We start from the raw sequence: 16,451 nt of genomic DNA on the forward strand, positions 1-16,451 counted from the left end.
TTCACGTACGTACTAATAGATCGAAAATATTTTGTAATGAATCATTTGAAAATGTAAGATGACTGTATAACTTATATTCTTAGTGTGAGAAGTTTAAATCTGTATGTTTTTTATCTGTTTTGCGATGAAAAATTCGTAAAAGCTTTTTTTGCACGTGATGTCTTATTATACGGTTGAAAGCCTTCTTATTTTTATTACGTCGGCGTATAATGATTGATTATTTGTAAATCTTTTTGTACTGTTTCAGGTATCAAGATGAAGATCGGGATCTCGAGGCACAGATGTTATCGAAAGGCCTACAATTGACACCCTTGAACAAACGTGGCTCTAAGTATTCTGTTTAGTATTCCAAACAGTATTGCGTATAAAATGGTTTTACATCATATACATAGACGACTGAGGATTAACAAGAGCTGACCCTTTTTTTTCAATTTCATAATTTATGAAAATTTCGCACTTTGGAATTACGTAAGATGAATTTAAAAAAAAATGATAGCTAATTTTAGCTTCTAAAAAATGAATTAATGTTCTTTACACAGGGCACTAAAATATATGGTACTATAATTAAATATGATACCAATGAATGATAGGTTTGGAAGTAACGAAAGATAAAGAGAGATAAACATATTTTTGATGAGTGAAATGTAGGGACGTGAATGTAAAATGCGTGAAATGTATATTCTGTGAATTGAATAACATAACAAGTCTATTTTTATGTTCGCGAAGAGACTGGAGTTGTAGTTTAAAAGCTAAAAAAGAATATTGATTGTTGTAGAATGTAGTTAACATTGTATAGTCAATTTTGTACGCAAACGATAATTATGTTTCTTCTTAAATTTAAACAAACGAACGATAATCAACTATTCATGTATCCTAAAAATGTATTTTTAATGTTTTCTTTAAAGACATCAGGTAAGACTTTAATTCATTACTTTTGATATGAACTGCTAGATTTGAAGAAAGTCTAATGTAGAATCAAAAAATGAAGTGTTATAAAGAGATACGCATCAAAAGGATTGGAAATAATGAAATATTTCAAATCTAAATTGAAGCCTTAAGAAAAGCAATTGATATTGTCCGATAACAATATAATTGTTTTGTAATAGTTTTGATATTTTTGTTATATAAAACTTTTCGATTTGTATAACAATTTTCATCGTGATTTTTTAAAAAGAGAGATGCAATTTTTTATCGCACGCTGCCATCCTTTATCTCGGTGTGGATTCTAATTTAATCTGAGTGTATAAAATCGGTGATAATTGGGAATTTAAGAGTTACGTGTCTTATATACGTCTTTTAACGTAGTTAAAAATGTCAATGTATTGTCAAGTGAAACTTTAATGGATCACTGTTTTAAAAGCGCTAAATAACTAGTTGCAGAATAACTTGATCTAATAAACTCAAATATTTTGTATTTGTAAACGTTTAAGGGATACTTGCAACAAAAAATAAATAAATGATAATGTGACTTAATCATGTATACTGAAAATTGACAATTATAGAGGCAGTGATTGATATTTTATTATTTCTTAACATTTATCGATAAATGAAACCTAGTCGAATGGAAAAGTCATAATAATTATTCTTATCAAAGTTGGAATGGAATAATAATATTCCTGGCCCGTGGAAATCAGTGTAAAATTTGTTAAAGAATAATTAGATGTTGATAATATTGAAATCGATGTTAAAGATTCAATGATTTTTTTATTAATTTTTTTATATGGAATCAAGGGCACGATTTTGTATATATTTCTGTTTTTTTTTAATTATGTGAATTTAAGTCTTGTATGATTTGTACAAATGTAACGATTAATATTGCAGTCAAAAAAAGCAATTGTGGAATTTGTAAGTGCTAAGTTGCGATTGAATGTAACTGTCAAGACTACTAACATGACATGAGCAGCCAAATATTTTACTTATGTTGTCTACCACTGCGCTGATTTGAATAAATGCTTTTATATGAAAACAATATCTATTTATTTATTTTACCTGTAAACTCTAATGTATTTGCTTTGGAGGGAGCTATTAAAATTAATGATTATTTTGTTTTTATGTTTATAATTTATTTGAATGTGAAGTAATTGATCTCGGATAAGTAAATGACGATGGGATTGCGCTAAGTAGTTGATTTTCGCAAGGGTGTAGCTCGTTATTTGAAATTTTTGGTACATTAGCTAACTGGTACGGGAAAGTAGATTATTTTTTCATATGAAGTTAACGCCCGAGTGAAGCGATGCTGAAAAGCCATACGAGACGAGAATCTCCAACCTGAACATCCGTTAAGTACAACTTTGTCCTTTTGGCGCTTTCCACACATTTTTTAGAAAAATACGACATCTATATCACATTCGGAAACGAGAATCTTGTTGCCTTTCCAGCCTCGCTTCTATCTCTCGTTTGAGGTCTATATACAGCCGATCAGGAGGTGAGCATTGACTGCAGAAATATCGCCGAACGATGCTTCAGACCAAGTGCAGGAAGCGATGATCCAGCAAGTGGTGACCATCCGCGAGAGATTGTCTTGGTTTTCAAGCGCGTTTTTAATTTAATTCCTTGTAACTACCAAGATAAACAAAGACTACGCTACGCTAGCTTTTATATTATGATACTTTCTAATGAGGAATCAAGAGAGATGCACTAAGAATAGCGAAGAGCAATACAATCGCTTGTCTACAAGAGCTTCAAGAACATCGGCAATTAATCGATGCAACATATTTAATTCCTTCTTGAGAGGAATTAGCTTGCTGGCTGTGGGTTCAAAGTTGACTATTGTTTTCAGCGATGTTTGATGACGTGTCATCGCAATGGTATCACTATTTCAACTACACCAAATTCATTGCATTTTATTCAGTCAATTTACAAATTACAAAAAGATTCAAACAAATTTATTCATTCGTTTTGGTTGAAGCAGTAAAAATAGATAATTCTTTCTATTGGAATATTGGGCAAGCGACTGAGTAATTGTTCGTAAAGGAGTTCCTCTATGTCGTTCAATTGCCTTCTATGATATTCAGCAGTCTCGAATACGAAGGTCATGTCATCGTAATAATTTGGAAACATAACCTGTATATTTTGCATAGCATATTTTTTTACAAAATATTGACTTCTAACCATGTAGCACAGTCGATTCTTACTCGCTGTAAAAAGACAAAAGTAGGAAACGTCATCGATGATTTTTGTCATTTTCATCTTTCTCAATTCATCCATGCACAGACAATAGTACTCGAGCATTTCAGGGCAGTCCTGTACGAGATTCAAATCACTCTCGTTAACTGTCTTCTCCTTGCTCTCTAAAAGCGCAAAATGCCTAATGAGCATTTTGTGCGATTCGGTCACGTATCCAAAGTAATTAATCATGGCAAACGGAGTTCGAAGCCGACTATCCGTAAGATTGACGTCAGCTCCGTTACGCAATAATAACCGAATGTTTTCCTCGCATCGCCTTCCACACGCGGCATGAAGAGGGTAGCCCGTGTAATATATTGAATACGACGATGCAGTATTGATTTCTGCGCCAGCCTCGATCAAAAGCTTGCTGATCTCTGGTCTATCCGATGCTGATGCTGCGTACAATGGCAACTCACCTGCCGTTGCGACTTGAAGTGGTATGTTAATTTTGGATATTCCATATAGTGGTGTCTCCCCTGCTGTTGGTGCATTCACGTCAAATCCGTAGTCTATAAGTAATTTGACCTATAAATAACAATAAAGAGATATTTAAGTCGGCGTCACCTTGGAATTTCATTAAAAATCAGGTGTTTTGTAGACCTAATCACCATTTTAGTCTTTCCCGAACGTATGGCTGCTACCAGTGTATTACAACTCCTATTTATCTGGGCCACTGATAAATTTTTGTCCAAAACCATCTCGACAACCGGTAATACTTTACTTTCAACAACGTTGATACGGCCACAGCGGAATAGTAAATCTTCAATTTGCTCTGATCTTGTTTCTACGTCGAAATACGCATTGACAAGCGAAATCAGTAGGTTCTTTGGAAGGGAGCGCTCGACAGCCGTCATTATGGCCGAACTATTCACGCGAGCTCCATATTTCATAAGTATTTTGATCAATTCGATGACAGGTCCGGCTTCAAGGGCACGCTCCAGAACTGTCACGTCATGGCCGTCAACAGCGTTCACGTCAGCGCCGTATTCCATCATTTGCACAGCCAGTCGATAATGCCTCGGGTTGTTATTTTTCACCAGCACGTGAAGGAAATTGGAACGACCTCCGACGATCGGTCCTTTCACGTCGAGATTTGCACCCGCGTCGACCAACATCGAGGCGATTTCTATCTCGTCCAGAGACACTGCATCCCAAAGAATCATACCGCCCTCTGTACTATTGAGCCCAGGACGGTACCAAAGCAGTTCTCGCACTCCATTTTTGTCAGCTGATATTACTGCACCTCTTAACACTCTCAGTTGACATGATTGTTGCTGCAACATCAATTTTCTTCTGGATTTCTCTTCATATTGAGTTATATCGGGGGGCAGGCAAAACTCGTTGCTCAAGCATCCACCCATGTCCACGCACACCTACAAACACAAAAAGCGAATCTCCGTCACAATCTTGACACACCTAACCAATATTAATGCTTAACGTTACCAATAACGATATTGGTCAAACAAATGTTCTTCGGTACATTTAAGAGATACAGGCTTGCGATGAAATGACGTCTTAGCATAAGAATGAATAGTCAGAACCAATACTTCTGATATGCGTACAGTTCTCGCTAAGCGTAATCCACAACGAAAGCATGGCGCAGACTGAGTCGCTTAAGTAGCTATTCAGCAGTAGGTAATTCTGGAATTAATCCATTTAAGTAGATAAGTAGATTTAATCGTTCAACGTGAAAGACTTTAATGAACCTAGAATAAGAGGCAAATTGATCATTAAAAGAAATTAAAAAAAATTCATGAACCTGCATTGTTTGACAATATTCATTTCACGTAAATAGAAAGCAATATTCTAACATGACAATACCACTATTCTTGAATAAAGGTGAAAATTACAATCATTCCTTACTTGCCGTAAAAACTAGGCAGTCGTGATTTGCATTTTTGAGTTGCATTTTTTACGGGTGATTGCGAAGTTTAATTTGCAGCTCTGTCGCGGATAAGAACTAGAAGCAACTGCGTTTCAGTTAGTCCTGAATGCATTTGGAAATTCGGAAGAAAGGTTATCCGTTCGCCTACTGAACAACGGAAAATAGAACAGGAAGATAGAATGACTTTGGGGGTGCTTGTTTAAGCTTTCGCGGACGACACAGAAGGGTCAAAAAGTGGCAATTGTTATCTAAGGCAGTTACCTGGCGAGATGGCGAAAAATGACCTACTGTGAATTTGGCCAGCTGGGAAAGGACGTTGACAGCCCTTATCCGTAGAACGTCGCTTTACGAAATGTTTATTCTCAAGCAATGCAGCTTCTTGAATTCCTTCGTTCTTTTTTCTGTAAACGTCCAACAATTAATTTATTCCATTCTTAATACTATTTTTGGGCCATTGTAACACGTTAAGCTAGCTACTCATCTTGAATGGATTACAACTTTAGTATCACTCGCTTCTTGGTAGCTTCTTAAGATGCTTACTCTGCGCCATGCTTTCGAACTTGGATCAATTATATTAGTCTTAACGGTGACTGGCTTAGCAAGAACAGTATGTACATATACATGAGAAATATTAGCCATGTATGCTCATTCTTAGTTAATGCTAACTACGCGTTGGACAAGTTTTATTTTACCATTGTCTATGGTAAGAATGTATTGACGAAAAGATTGTTTTCTTGATTGGTTATCGGTAAGTTGGGCCGTTGATACTCGTTGGATGCATCAGCGTAATTAAGGGAATTTGCTTGTTTATATCGGTAGGAACGGTTATCAAGGAAACATGGGCACAGGCTCTAGCAGGGTTTCCAACCCTGACACTTCTGTAGAGTCCATACTATTTATACAAGAATTACGCCGAATGTCAAAATACCAAAGAAAATTGTTTAAAGTGTTAAAGAGAAAAGTTTATTTAAGACAAGAATCATGGGTGAGTTGTATTTTGAAGCTAGGCCCTAGGCTAAATTGCACGGCGGGCGGTATGATTCTTTGGGATGCGATAATGGATGGCAATCCGCTAATCGCGTCGATGCTGGTCGATGCGGGTGCAGATCTTAACGTGAAGGGACCGGGTAACATGACCTTGCTTCACACACTGATGGACGGTAAAGATCTATGGCGCCATCGACTGGCAATGCACATGATGGAACGTGGCGCTGAAGTGAACGCCGAAGACAACAGTGATAGATCAGTGCTTCAGTGTGCTATCGAGCAAAAAGTTCCGAGTTTGCTGATTCAACAGCTCCTGAGACACGGAGCTCAAGTGTACAGCGTTCACGTTATGAAAGCGATCGAGCACCCGAACGCGGACAAACTTATACCTATGCTCGTCCGTAAATTAAGCACTGTGCCAAGCAAGAGCAAGCACGTTTCAGAGTTACTGAGACGCTGTTGCTTTTCGTCACTATCGGAGGACCGCGTATTGCCAATTGTCAAGAAGCTTTTGAATAAAAACGTACCAGTTTCTAGCATAGAGGAGAAAAGCAGCACGTTGGTACGAGCCCTGCAGATGAGCAAGTTTGAAGTAGTAAGTACTGTAAAACGTCCGATTTAGATTTTTCGCTGCAATTTTATTGCCGGTATCTGAGTACTTGTTCATTGTTGTTTACAGGCGAGATTACTTCTAGAATATGGATTCGACCCTAACGAGCCATCGCAGTGTTTTATAACCCTGGATCACGGAGGTTCGATAACTTCGTACGCGAGCTTCTCTACACCGGCTAAATACGATGAATTACCATTAAGTGTAGCAGCAGGTTCGACAAGAACGGATATGGTCGAATTTCTACTCGAAGCTGGTGCGAAAATTGATGCACTGTCTAACTATGGCACTGCTCTTCATGCCGCCTGCAATAAGCAACATCTAGGAAACATTCAGTTATTATTGCGTTACGGGGCCAACGTCAATCTTCTCGACAATAGTAATCGAACACCGTTTACTGTACTCACATCGAGTACGTGTCTTGAACAGATAACCAAACAATATCGATCGTTCATCAGGTACTTCGTACTTTTACGTGATAAAAAACAAGTAGTCTCAGATCAAGATATGAATTACGTGCACTGTCATTCTGAAATGCAAACCTATTTTGATGACTGTAAGACAGAATTGGATACTATAAAAAATACAGTTTTATTGCCTGGCTTTTCCTATTATTCCATTTTTGAAATGAATAGGCGAGAATTAGCCTTCCAGACTAGAAGTCGACATTTCGTGAAAAAATATACTAATAACCTAACAAGAAAGCTGTTTCCAAAGTATTATGACGAGATCAGATTTGAATTTGAGCTTGCTGCAAAGCTTAGAAGGAAACTGAACGTCATAGAAAAACTCCTTTACAAGCTACTTCTGCCTCGCTTGTCAAATCTCCCACTGGAAAGAATTATCTATTACTTCTACGTGGATAGCGAATTTTAACTTAATTTATGTCACTTGACAGAGTGGAGTGTAATACTTTGACGTAATCGAAATTGAATGTCATTGTGATGACATATCAATTATCATTCGAACAACAACAGCTAACTTTGATCTTGTGGCCCGTAAACTATGGGATCTAAGGCGGAACTGTCGATATTTCACTATTGAAATAATGAAATATTTGACTCTGGTTTTTATGACTGTAGGATTATCATTTTATTAATTGGTAGGGAAGAATCCTCTCTATTGTTCAATGCGACATTTTATAGATTGACAGTCATAAATGAAATTTTATTTATAAACAAACTGTAATAATAACATAATCGAACCATTTAATCTACAAAAAATAAAGTAGATGCTAATAGAAACACGTCAATTCTATTTTTAATATAAATGCAAAGTATTAACACTCGATTATTTGAATCTTTTCCCAATATTTAGAAAATGTTTAGAAAAAAAAATTGAGGATTTTTAAGTTATATCAAAACTGATATTTACAATAAGATTCGATCTCAGCTGTCGTACTAATATAAATTTTTACTTGTAGTATTTTTTTTAAATAATCGAGAACTCATGGCTCTTACCCAAAATAAATAAGTATAATTTAAACGGAAAATTTGTGAATGGCAAACTCACGGCGACATTATATATAAGTGTACTTACTTAAAATTTGAGAGGGGGTGAGGAGGGGAGCACAGCTGAAATAATAACCTAGAATAGAGCACAGAGAACGCTGAAATAGTACCTTTTCAAATTACAGATATGAGATTGAACCTTGTTGTGAAAAGCCTTGCCATGGGTATTTATTTAGACACATAGGTAATAATCTTATTTTGAAAAAAGTACTTTTTTATGTAATTTTGGATGAAATATTTGTTAAGGTAAGGTGATTGATGATAGATAGGCTATTTAATAGAATAGTTGATAGTAATCACAAAACGAGACAATTGTGCTTGAAAAATAATGATTTCTCAGGTTCTTTTCGAATTTCAGAGCCGTTTTATAAGATATTTTCTATAGATTGTTTCGGGAAACCGAATTAAATAGCTAAAAATACAAATTATCAAAAGTATAAAAAATTTTATTTCTTCAATATAGAAATCGATGTTAAGACTCCTTCACCTTATTTGTAAACGTTTCAAAAAGTTATGTTGTTCAAATAGTCGAGCTGCAATTGATATTTTAGTCGTGTTCATTCTCAGTATATATTCATACGCAGATATACTTGTACGTTAACGTATGCGTGATATGAACGCGAGTACACAGTGTTTCTAATTAAAGTAACAATCTCCATGCGCGCTACGTATCGTACAATACAGAGGACCTTTTCCGATTCGCTAGCAAAATAATGATTCTACATTGATGATAACCGGAAACAAATATTTCATAGATTTCAGTAATGAAAATATTAAACATTTAACAATTTGAAACGTAGTAAATAATCGTTCAAAGCTCAGTTCTCCCTCGGATCGACTCCTTCCTTACTGTAGGATCAGCGCTTGCTGTTGTGGTTGTTCAGTTGAAAATTTATCCACTATTCACAAAATTCATCACGAATACATTCAATTTCAACTATACAAAAGTTATTGCATCTTATTTTGTCAAGTTACAAAACGACTCGAAAGAATTAAATTATCCGCGGTCATTCAAGTATAAATAATAGATAACTCTTTCCAGTGGGATAAATGGCAAATAATTTTGCAACGATTTGCAAAGGGCTTCTTCTTTGTCATGTAATTGCTTTCTACGCTTTTCAGCATTCTCGAATAGAAAGTTCATGTCATCGTAATAATTTGGAAACATATCTTGTTTTTGCTCACTATTATAGTTTTGCACAAAATATTTATTTCTAGTCGTGAAGGATAGTTCTTTCTCGCTCGTCGTGAAAATGGAAAAGAAGAAAATTTTATGAATAATTTTTAACGCTTTCATTCTTCTCAATTCATTCATGCACAGAGTATAGTATTCGTGCATTTCAGGGCAGTTCAGTACCATCTTCGAATCACTCTTGTTAACTGTCTTGTTCTTGCTCTCTAAAAGCGCAAAATTCTTGATGAGCAATCGATGCAGTTCGGTCGGGTATTCGATGTAATTGATTATAGAAAACGGAGTTCGAAACCGACTATCCATAAGATTGACGTCAGCTCCGTGACGCAATAATAACCGAATATTTTCCTCATTTCGCCTTCCACACGCGGCGTGAAGAGGATAGCCCGTGTAAAATACCGAACACGATGATGGAGTATTGATTTCTGCACCAGCCGCAATCAAAAGTTTGGTGATATCTGGTCTATCCGATGCTGATGCTGCATACAATGGCAACTCGCCTACTGGTTCGGAGTTAATTGGCAATATACAGTCCAGTATTTCGTACAATGGTGAAATGCCCGAAGTGTTCACGTCAAATCCATATTCTATGAGTAATTTAACCTGCAAATAGCAGCGAAAAATTGTTGAAATACACGCGAGAATGAAGTTCGCGTAGAAATCAGTCGTATGAAACTACCATTTGAATCTTTCCCGAGTGTACGGCAGCTACAAGCGTACTGCCATTCCTATTTATCTCAGCGACAGGCAATTTTTCGTCCAAAAGTTTTTGGACAATTGGTAATATGCGGGTCTCGTCTTGTTCCGTATAACCACAGCGCAACAATAGCCTTTCAACCAGCCGACTCCTACTTCCTACGTTCAAAAATTTATCGACAAGCAACATCAATAGTTCGCGCGAATCCAAATACTCAGTGGCATTCATTATGGAAGAAATATTCACATCAGCCCCGTGATTCACAATTTCTGTGATCAACTTGGCAGGAGATTTTGCCAGAAGCGCGGTCTGCAGAACTGTTAAGTAGTGCTCGTCAGCAGCGTTCACGTCAGCACCACGATTCATCATTTGCACAGCCAGTCGATGATGCCTCGGGTCGTTACTGCTCATGAGCACGTGAAGGAAACTGGACTCACTGTCGTCCGACTCTTTTCTTACGAAGAGATCCGCACCCGCGTCGACCAACATCGTCGCAATTTCTAAATGATTATGCGACACTGCGTGCCAAAGCATAAGACCGCCCACTCTACAATTCAGCGGAGGCTGCTGCTTGAGAAGTTCCTTTACCTTAGCTATGTCTCCCGATTCAACTGTTTTTCTCAATAGTGTGAGCTCAAGATGTCGTTCATTCCTCATTTGTCTTAATTTTTTATCATTCTCTGATGTATTTTCAGATCTACACTGAATCATTTTGAATTTCTTGAAAGGCACTGCGTTACAGATTTCGTCCATGTGATTGACATGATAGATGTACCTAGCAAGCGCGAAAAACCAATGCCTATAAAAATGTGAATGCATCTAATGAGCATGAATGGTCCAACTTACCGATAATAAACGAAAAATATAATCACTTCGTCAACACATTCTTGCCATAAACGATGCCATGACCAATATTGTCCGAGAGAGAAAAGAGTGAATATTCAGGACTAATATTTCTGATATACATATAGTTCTCGCTTCGTTAACCAGTATTCATATTAATACTTAATTCATATCGTATAAGCGGAATACAGATTTAGTTTCTTGATAAGATATTAAGAGATAAGTAATATTAAAATTATAATCTATTTAATATGAGTAAATAGGTTAAAGCAAAATGATCAACTCGTGATAGTAGCAGTATGTCGAGTGTGTAAATAAAACTTTTATAATTCTATATTCTTAAGAAAAATCCTAAACACGCCACGGAAGAAAACATGGCACGCTCATAACTCGTGTTAAACAGTCTCGTCTTCGTCTCGGATATTAATTTACACGAGCTACAGACTTGTCAGTGCTTCTTCTCCCTAGATACATAATTATTATATGGGCATCCCACTGACTTTGTCTTTATTTGCAGAAACTGTTAGAAATGAGGTTAAAGCTTTGATTGGTCTTAAGACCGAAATAGGCTATCAAAACGATTTGAGTGATATTAATAGTGTATGGGGGTGTATATCAATAATATGTACGAGTAGATAGAAAATTTAATATGCTTGAGAAGAAAAATAGATTTATGTAATACTGTAAAACCAGTGTTGATTGATTGGTTTACGGAGCTATTTAAAAAGAAGCACACTACAGCTGACTCGTATTTAACAAATTATTCAACGTAAAAGAATTAAAATTATTATATATAAGAGCTAGAAAACTATATTTGAAGATCAGAATTGTGAAAATATTCAAGTTATAAACAAGCGATTGAAAGCTCTGCTTGATATTGGAGATACTGCCCTAAGACAAAGAGGCTTGCTATAAACATTTGTACGAAGCTAAATGAAGAATATTTAATCGAAAATTCAGAATATATTGTAACTGAAATATTAGCTGATTATCGTCGAAAGGAAATAAACATCGAAAAAATAACTCGATCGTCCAACAGGGAATACATATTTTACAAGCAACTATAGAAGTTTTATTCCGTGATTGTACAAAGTAGAATGTAGAGCGAAATCTGTAACTCTAGTTGTGATTTTTCCAACCAATGTTTTCAGTACTTTTTTTAACTAGTGAAGCAGGCCACCTATGTAGTTTTTGACGTTTCTTTCTCTTGGTTGAAAATAAAATATTTAAAATATCTATAAACAATAACTAAGCCATATAGTTATATTTATATAGCTATAAGTTTGATAATCATGATCAATTATGACCAACATTACATCGTTGATACATTATGCTAAATACGTGGAGGTCTATGTGTCGCTGATCAATAAAATAAATTACAAATTCGTTAAACATTACCCGTTCAGCCATCCCTTAAGAAAAGATTTAATAACCGTCTAATACCGTCTGGTCGAATCTACAGAACGTCGCGTTTCGCCATTTCGTATTAGACTCCTTCCGTTGCAAGTCTTCGAATTTCTATTTTTACATCTTGCATTGTATTCGCCATTTCGTAGGAGACTCCCATAGTTTTCATTGTAATTTGTCAACCTCTCTGACGTCCGCGCGAAGCTTGAACAAGTTTTTTTCTCCCTTTTGCTTGAACAGGGTTTTTGTCGAACCAAGTATCGATCCTTCAAGTCATTCTGTCTTTTTGTTCTCATTTCCGGTCTTTCTTTGCTTATTGTAGTGTTTCTCTGTGAACCATTTAGTGATCGTAAATAGATTACAATTTTAGTCACAACTTATTTCTGAATAGCTTCTTAAGAGGCTCAATTTGTGCCAAGCTTACTTCGTGGATTAATTATTATGCTCAACAAGGGCTTGCATATCGAGAATATTCATATAACTATACATAGTTATATAGAATATAAAATATATGTGTACATTAAGATAGAACTAAAGATTATAATACGTCCGAAATGTTAGCCCTGAGTGTTCACTCTTATGCCAAGACGGTAGTTCATTAGAACGCTGCATCTCTTTTCTCTATCGAATCAACTTTGCTTTTGTCATTGTCTATGGCAAAAATGTATTAACTACGTGACTGTATTAATTATTGGTAAGTTCAACGTTGATATTCATTAAATGCATCAACATTTTTACATTGATTCATTGTAGGTGCTGCTAGGTACATTTATTAAGTTAACATGGGTGGGTGTTTGGCCAAAAGCAGAAAATCCAGCGGTGCATCCAACGATGTCTTAATAGTACCACCATGGGACGTGGTAAATACCCACGTTTTTTTAAGACGTGCAGTCATAAATGGAGAATTAGATAGGGTGGAAGAACTTCTTGCGCAAAAACCTGACCTAAATAATAGAGCGGGTGGTCTTTTGATTTGGCGTGCACTAGAAAACGATGACACGGAAATCGCGTCGTTGTTAGTCGATGCCGGTGCATATCTTGATGTAAGAAATCCATGGGACAATAGCAATTCAAGCATACTTCACTTGCTCGTGCAGAGTAACAATCGAAATCATCAGCGACTGGCTGTGCAAATAATGGAACATGGCGCTGTTGATTTGAATGCTCGTGACGAGTTCCAGTTAACAGTTCTCCATCGTACTCTTGAAGCTAGTTCCCCGATAATTATGATCAAAGAACTACTGCGACACAGAGTTGAAGTGCACGGCACTCCAATCATCCAAGCTACTGTGCACGTCAGATCTTCAGAGCTACTAAATTTGCTCGTCAGTGAATTCCTCTCGACGGGTTTTAGGAACCGGCGGATCGAAGAGTTATTAATACGCTGTGGCACTAGAACCCTTGATGATGCAGATGTAGTACCACTTGTCAAGATGCTTTTGAACGAGGAGTTACCAGTCGCATGGATAGATCACTTACACTTTGTGCTTATACATGCGATACGCGGGGAAAAGATTAGAATGGTAAGTTCTATGAAACGCCTGATTTTTACTCAAAACTTATTGCGATGTATATTTAAATACTTCTTAATTGTTACTCGTAGGTCAAATTACTTGTAGAATACGGATTTAACGTGAATGCACGAGCATCGGATGAAGAACTACCGCAACACTTTCATCAGATCGATGTAAAAATACCAGGAGAGATGCCATTGGGTGCAGCAGCACAAAGTTACCAACCAGAAATCACTCGAATTCTGCTCGAGGCTGGTGCGGAAGTCAATACTCGAATGGAGCTTTTCAGATATGGCACAGGTTATCCTCTTCACGGTGCTTGTGCAATGAGATCTTCAGCAAATATTCTGTTGTTATTACACTACGGAGCTGACGTCAATCTCCTCGACGATGAGGGTCAAACTGCATTTTCTAGAATTGTATATGTGAGAACTCTGAACAAGTCGCACCAATTGTTAATAGCGCATTTTGTTCTTTTAATAAAAATGGGGGAGGTAGTTAATGTTATGGATTTGGAATCCATACAAAGTAATGATGATATGAAATCGTTTTACGATAAGTGTTTGAACGAATTGGAAACAATGGATAGATTACAAATAATTCCTAACGTTCCCTTCTCTCTCTTTTTTGGAAGAAATACGGGAGAATTAGCCTTCAGACTTAGAAGTGAGTACTTTTTGCAAAGATATTATGAAATGCAACGAAGTAAACGATTTCCAATTTATGCCGAAGAGATGCATCATAGATTCGAAATTGCTGAAATTCGTAGAAGACAATTGAATGTCATAGAAGAAATCATTTATGCAGTATTACTCCCTTATCTTCCAAATATTCCATTGGAAAGAATTATCCATTTCTTTTACATGCACGACAGCGAATAAATTTATTTATTCAAATCTTTCTACATCTTGACAAAATAACATGCAATAACTTTGATGTACATCAATCATTGAACAACTGCCAACTTTGATTCTATAATCGGCCAGCTATGGGATCTAAGAGGGAATCCACAATATTTCACTATTGTAGTAATGAAATACTTGACTCTGGTAGTCATGAATATAGTGTTACCATTAGATTAGTCTGAAGCATCACAATTGTCTAGAACAGATATAACCGAGAATTTGATCCAGACTGGCGAGAAAGTCAATTGTCCAATATCGCTTACGATATGTGACAGCGGCTATATAAAGACTTGTAGATAATATTTAGGTATTATTCTGCTACATAACTAACGTCAATCTCGTCGACAATTGGAGTCGAACTCCATTTTCTATAATTAGATTCACTGGGCGTGCGGTTAAACTGCTTTGATTACTCATTAGGCATTTTGCCCTTGAAAAAGGGAAATCCAATTAAAGAGGAAGATTCGCAGTGCATAAACTGTTATCCTGACATCAATTACTACTACAATTTGTGCTTGGGCGATATTAGAAAGATGGTAGAAACAGAAATGTTTACAATGACAAGAATTTTATAATGGAGAATGCTGAAAATCGTATATGGTGTATGATCATCATAGAGAAAGTCCTATGCAAAGCATTGCTACATTATTCATCCGTTCTTCTCGTGGAAAGATTGATCTTTATTCTTTATATGATCTGTTCCAAGAGCTAAATTACATAATTATACATTGGACAAAGGTGTATAGAATACAATAGTCAAATTGTAATTTTGGATAGATCGAATGTTCATAGGCGTCACTCGTATTCCTGTGAGCTTAATATTTCTTCTACTTCAATGACAGCAAATAAATTAATTTGTTTCGATCTTTCTGCAACTTGACAAAATGGAGTGCAATAATTTTGATGTAATCGAAATTGAATGTCATTGTGATGACACATCAATAACAGCCAAATTCGATCGCGCAGATAGTAAACTGTGAGATCTAAGACAGACTGTCAATATTTCACTATTAAACTAATGAAATAATTGGCCCTGGCTTTCATGACTGTAGAATTACCATTTTGTGTTAGTTGATAGAAAAAGTCTTTTTTATTGTACAATATAACTTTCTAATTATTTATAATTAGAAGTCATTGAAGGTATTTTATTTAAGAAATTGTAAATAATAATAATGTAATGGAACGGTTTTTTCTATAAAAATATAGAAGAATGCTAATATGATGATGTCTACTTTATTAGAAATAGTACGCACCCACGCAATCTTACTACGTATCTCTATTCAAATGCACAAATATATATATGAACATACAAAACCTAGTTAGGTAGTTATGTGCCAAAAGAAAAATGGACACGAAGGAGTTTCAAATTTCAGTGTAATTCGGCCAAAATGTAAACTATTATCGATAATTCAAAAATATTAATAGAATTAAAATTCCACTGATTGAATTTCTAACATATCTTTTTATAATCCTAATTTTTAAAAAAATGATGACTCGGCGACATTCGTAATTGTAATTGATGGCAGATGCGTGGAAAGAACACGAAATTTTGAATTTTATTTTACTTCGAAACATTTGTATTAAACATCTTGTATTTATATTTTACATTTATAGTATATACGCATAAATACATTATGTAGATTGAAATCCACTACAAGCAATGCTATTCATTGATGAATAAACATTGAATTAGCATTTCAATTGAGCGCCGTGCGTTCGATACCTTATCTTT

General features: G+C 35.9%; 4 protein-coding genes across 4 annotated transcripts in view; 3 read left to right on the top strand and 1 right to left on the bottom strand.

The window, feature by feature from the left end:
• LOC131665335 (F-actin-monooxygenase Mical) overlaps nt 1-1,946 on the top strand; it is a 45,523-nt gene extending 43,577 nt beyond the window's left edge. The window contains exon 30 of the mRNA XM_058937169.1: nt 248-1,946. The gene's annotated coding sequence lies outside the window, so the exon portion shown is untranslated. The remainder of the gene's footprint in view (nt 1-247) is intronic.
• Nucleotides 1,947-2,791: 845 nt separating this feature from the next.
• On the bottom strand, nt 2,792-11,030 carry LOC131665422 (poly [ADP-ribose] polymerase tankyrase-1-like). Its single transcript, XM_058937298.1, has 6 exons — nt 10,897-11,030; nt 10,033-10,825; nt 9,650-9,956; nt 4,620-4,639; nt 3,777-4,541; nt 2,792-3,693 (listed from the first exon to the last, which is right to left on the bottom strand). Exons 2-6 carry the CDS (start codon nt 10,801-10,803, stop codon nt 2,890-2,892), a joined length of 2,667 nt encoding a protein of 888 aa, XP_058793281.1. The 5' UTR covers nt 10,804-10,825; nt 10,897-11,030; the 3' UTR covers nt 2,792-2,889.
• LOC131665338 (serine/threonine-protein phosphatase 6 regulatory ankyrin repeat subunit B-like) lies at nt 5,637-8,542 on the top strand. Its single transcript, XM_058937177.1, has 3 exons — nt 5,637-5,801; nt 5,873-6,635; nt 6,720-8,542. Exons 2-3 carry the CDS (start codon nt 5,892-5,894, stop codon nt 7,524-7,526), a joined length of 1,551 nt encoding a protein of 516 aa, XP_058793160.1. The 5' UTR covers nt 5,637-5,801; nt 5,873-5,891; the 3' UTR covers nt 7,527-8,542.
• Nucleotides 11,031-12,479: 1,449 nt separating the features above from the next.
• On the top strand, nt 12,480-16,116 carry LOC131665318 (serine/threonine-protein phosphatase 6 regulatory ankyrin repeat subunit A-like). Its single transcript, XM_058937142.1, has 3 exons — nt 12,480-12,994; nt 13,054-13,823; nt 13,904-16,116. The coding sequence occupies exons 2-3, from the start codon at nt 13,083-13,085 to the stop codon at nt 14,693-14,695; spliced, it is 1,533 nt and encodes a 510-aa protein (XP_058793125.1). The 5' UTR covers nt 12,480-12,994; nt 13,054-13,082; the 3' UTR covers nt 14,696-16,116.
• The last annotated feature ends 335 nt before the right edge of the window (nt 16,117-16,451 follow it).

Source organism: Phymastichus coffea, unplaced genomic scaffold (genome assembly GCF_024137745.1).
Source record: "Phymastichus coffea isolate CEN01 unplaced genomic scaffold, Cenicafe_Pcof_1.1 PCOF00050, whole genome shotgun sequence".
Lineage (NCBI taxonomy): Eukaryota > Metazoa > Arthropoda > Insecta > Hymenoptera > Eulophidae > Phymastichus > Phymastichus coffea.

What these genes read in the sequence shown, in the direction of transcription:
- LOC131665422 (XM_058937298.1), bottom strand. Translation starts at nt 10,803, where the DNA reads ATGGACGAAATCTGTAACGCAGTGCCTTTCAAGAAATTCAAAATGATT. An exon ending in ACTCGGGAAAGATTCAAATG is followed by an intron (nt 9,957 to 10,032) that starts GTAGTTTCATAC and finishes TGCTATTTGCAG; the next exon opens with GTTAAATTACTCATAGAATA. An exon ending in AACATTTGTTTGACCAATAT is followed by an intron (nt 4,542 to 4,619) that starts CGTTATTGGTAA and finishes TTGTGTTTGTAG; the next exon opens with GTGTGCGTGGACATGGGTGG.
- LOC131665318 (XM_058937142.1), top strand. Translation starts at nt 13,083, where the DNA reads ATGGGTGGGTGTTTGGCCAAAAGCAGAAAATCCAGCGGTGCATCCAAC. An exon ending in GCGGGGAAAAGATTAGAATG is followed by an intron (nt 13,824 to 13,903) that starts GTAAGTTCTATG and finishes TGTTACTCGTAG; the next exon opens with GTCAAATTACTTGTAGAATA.
- LOC131665338 (XM_058937177.1), top strand. Translation starts at nt 5,892, where the DNA reads ATGGGCACAGGCTCTAGCAGGGTTTCCAACCCTGACACTTCTGTAGAG. An exon ending in AGATGAGCAAGTTTGAAGTA is followed by an intron (nt 6,636 to 6,719) that starts GTAAGTACTGTA and finishes TGTTGTTTACAG; the next exon opens with GCGAGATTACTTCTAGAATA.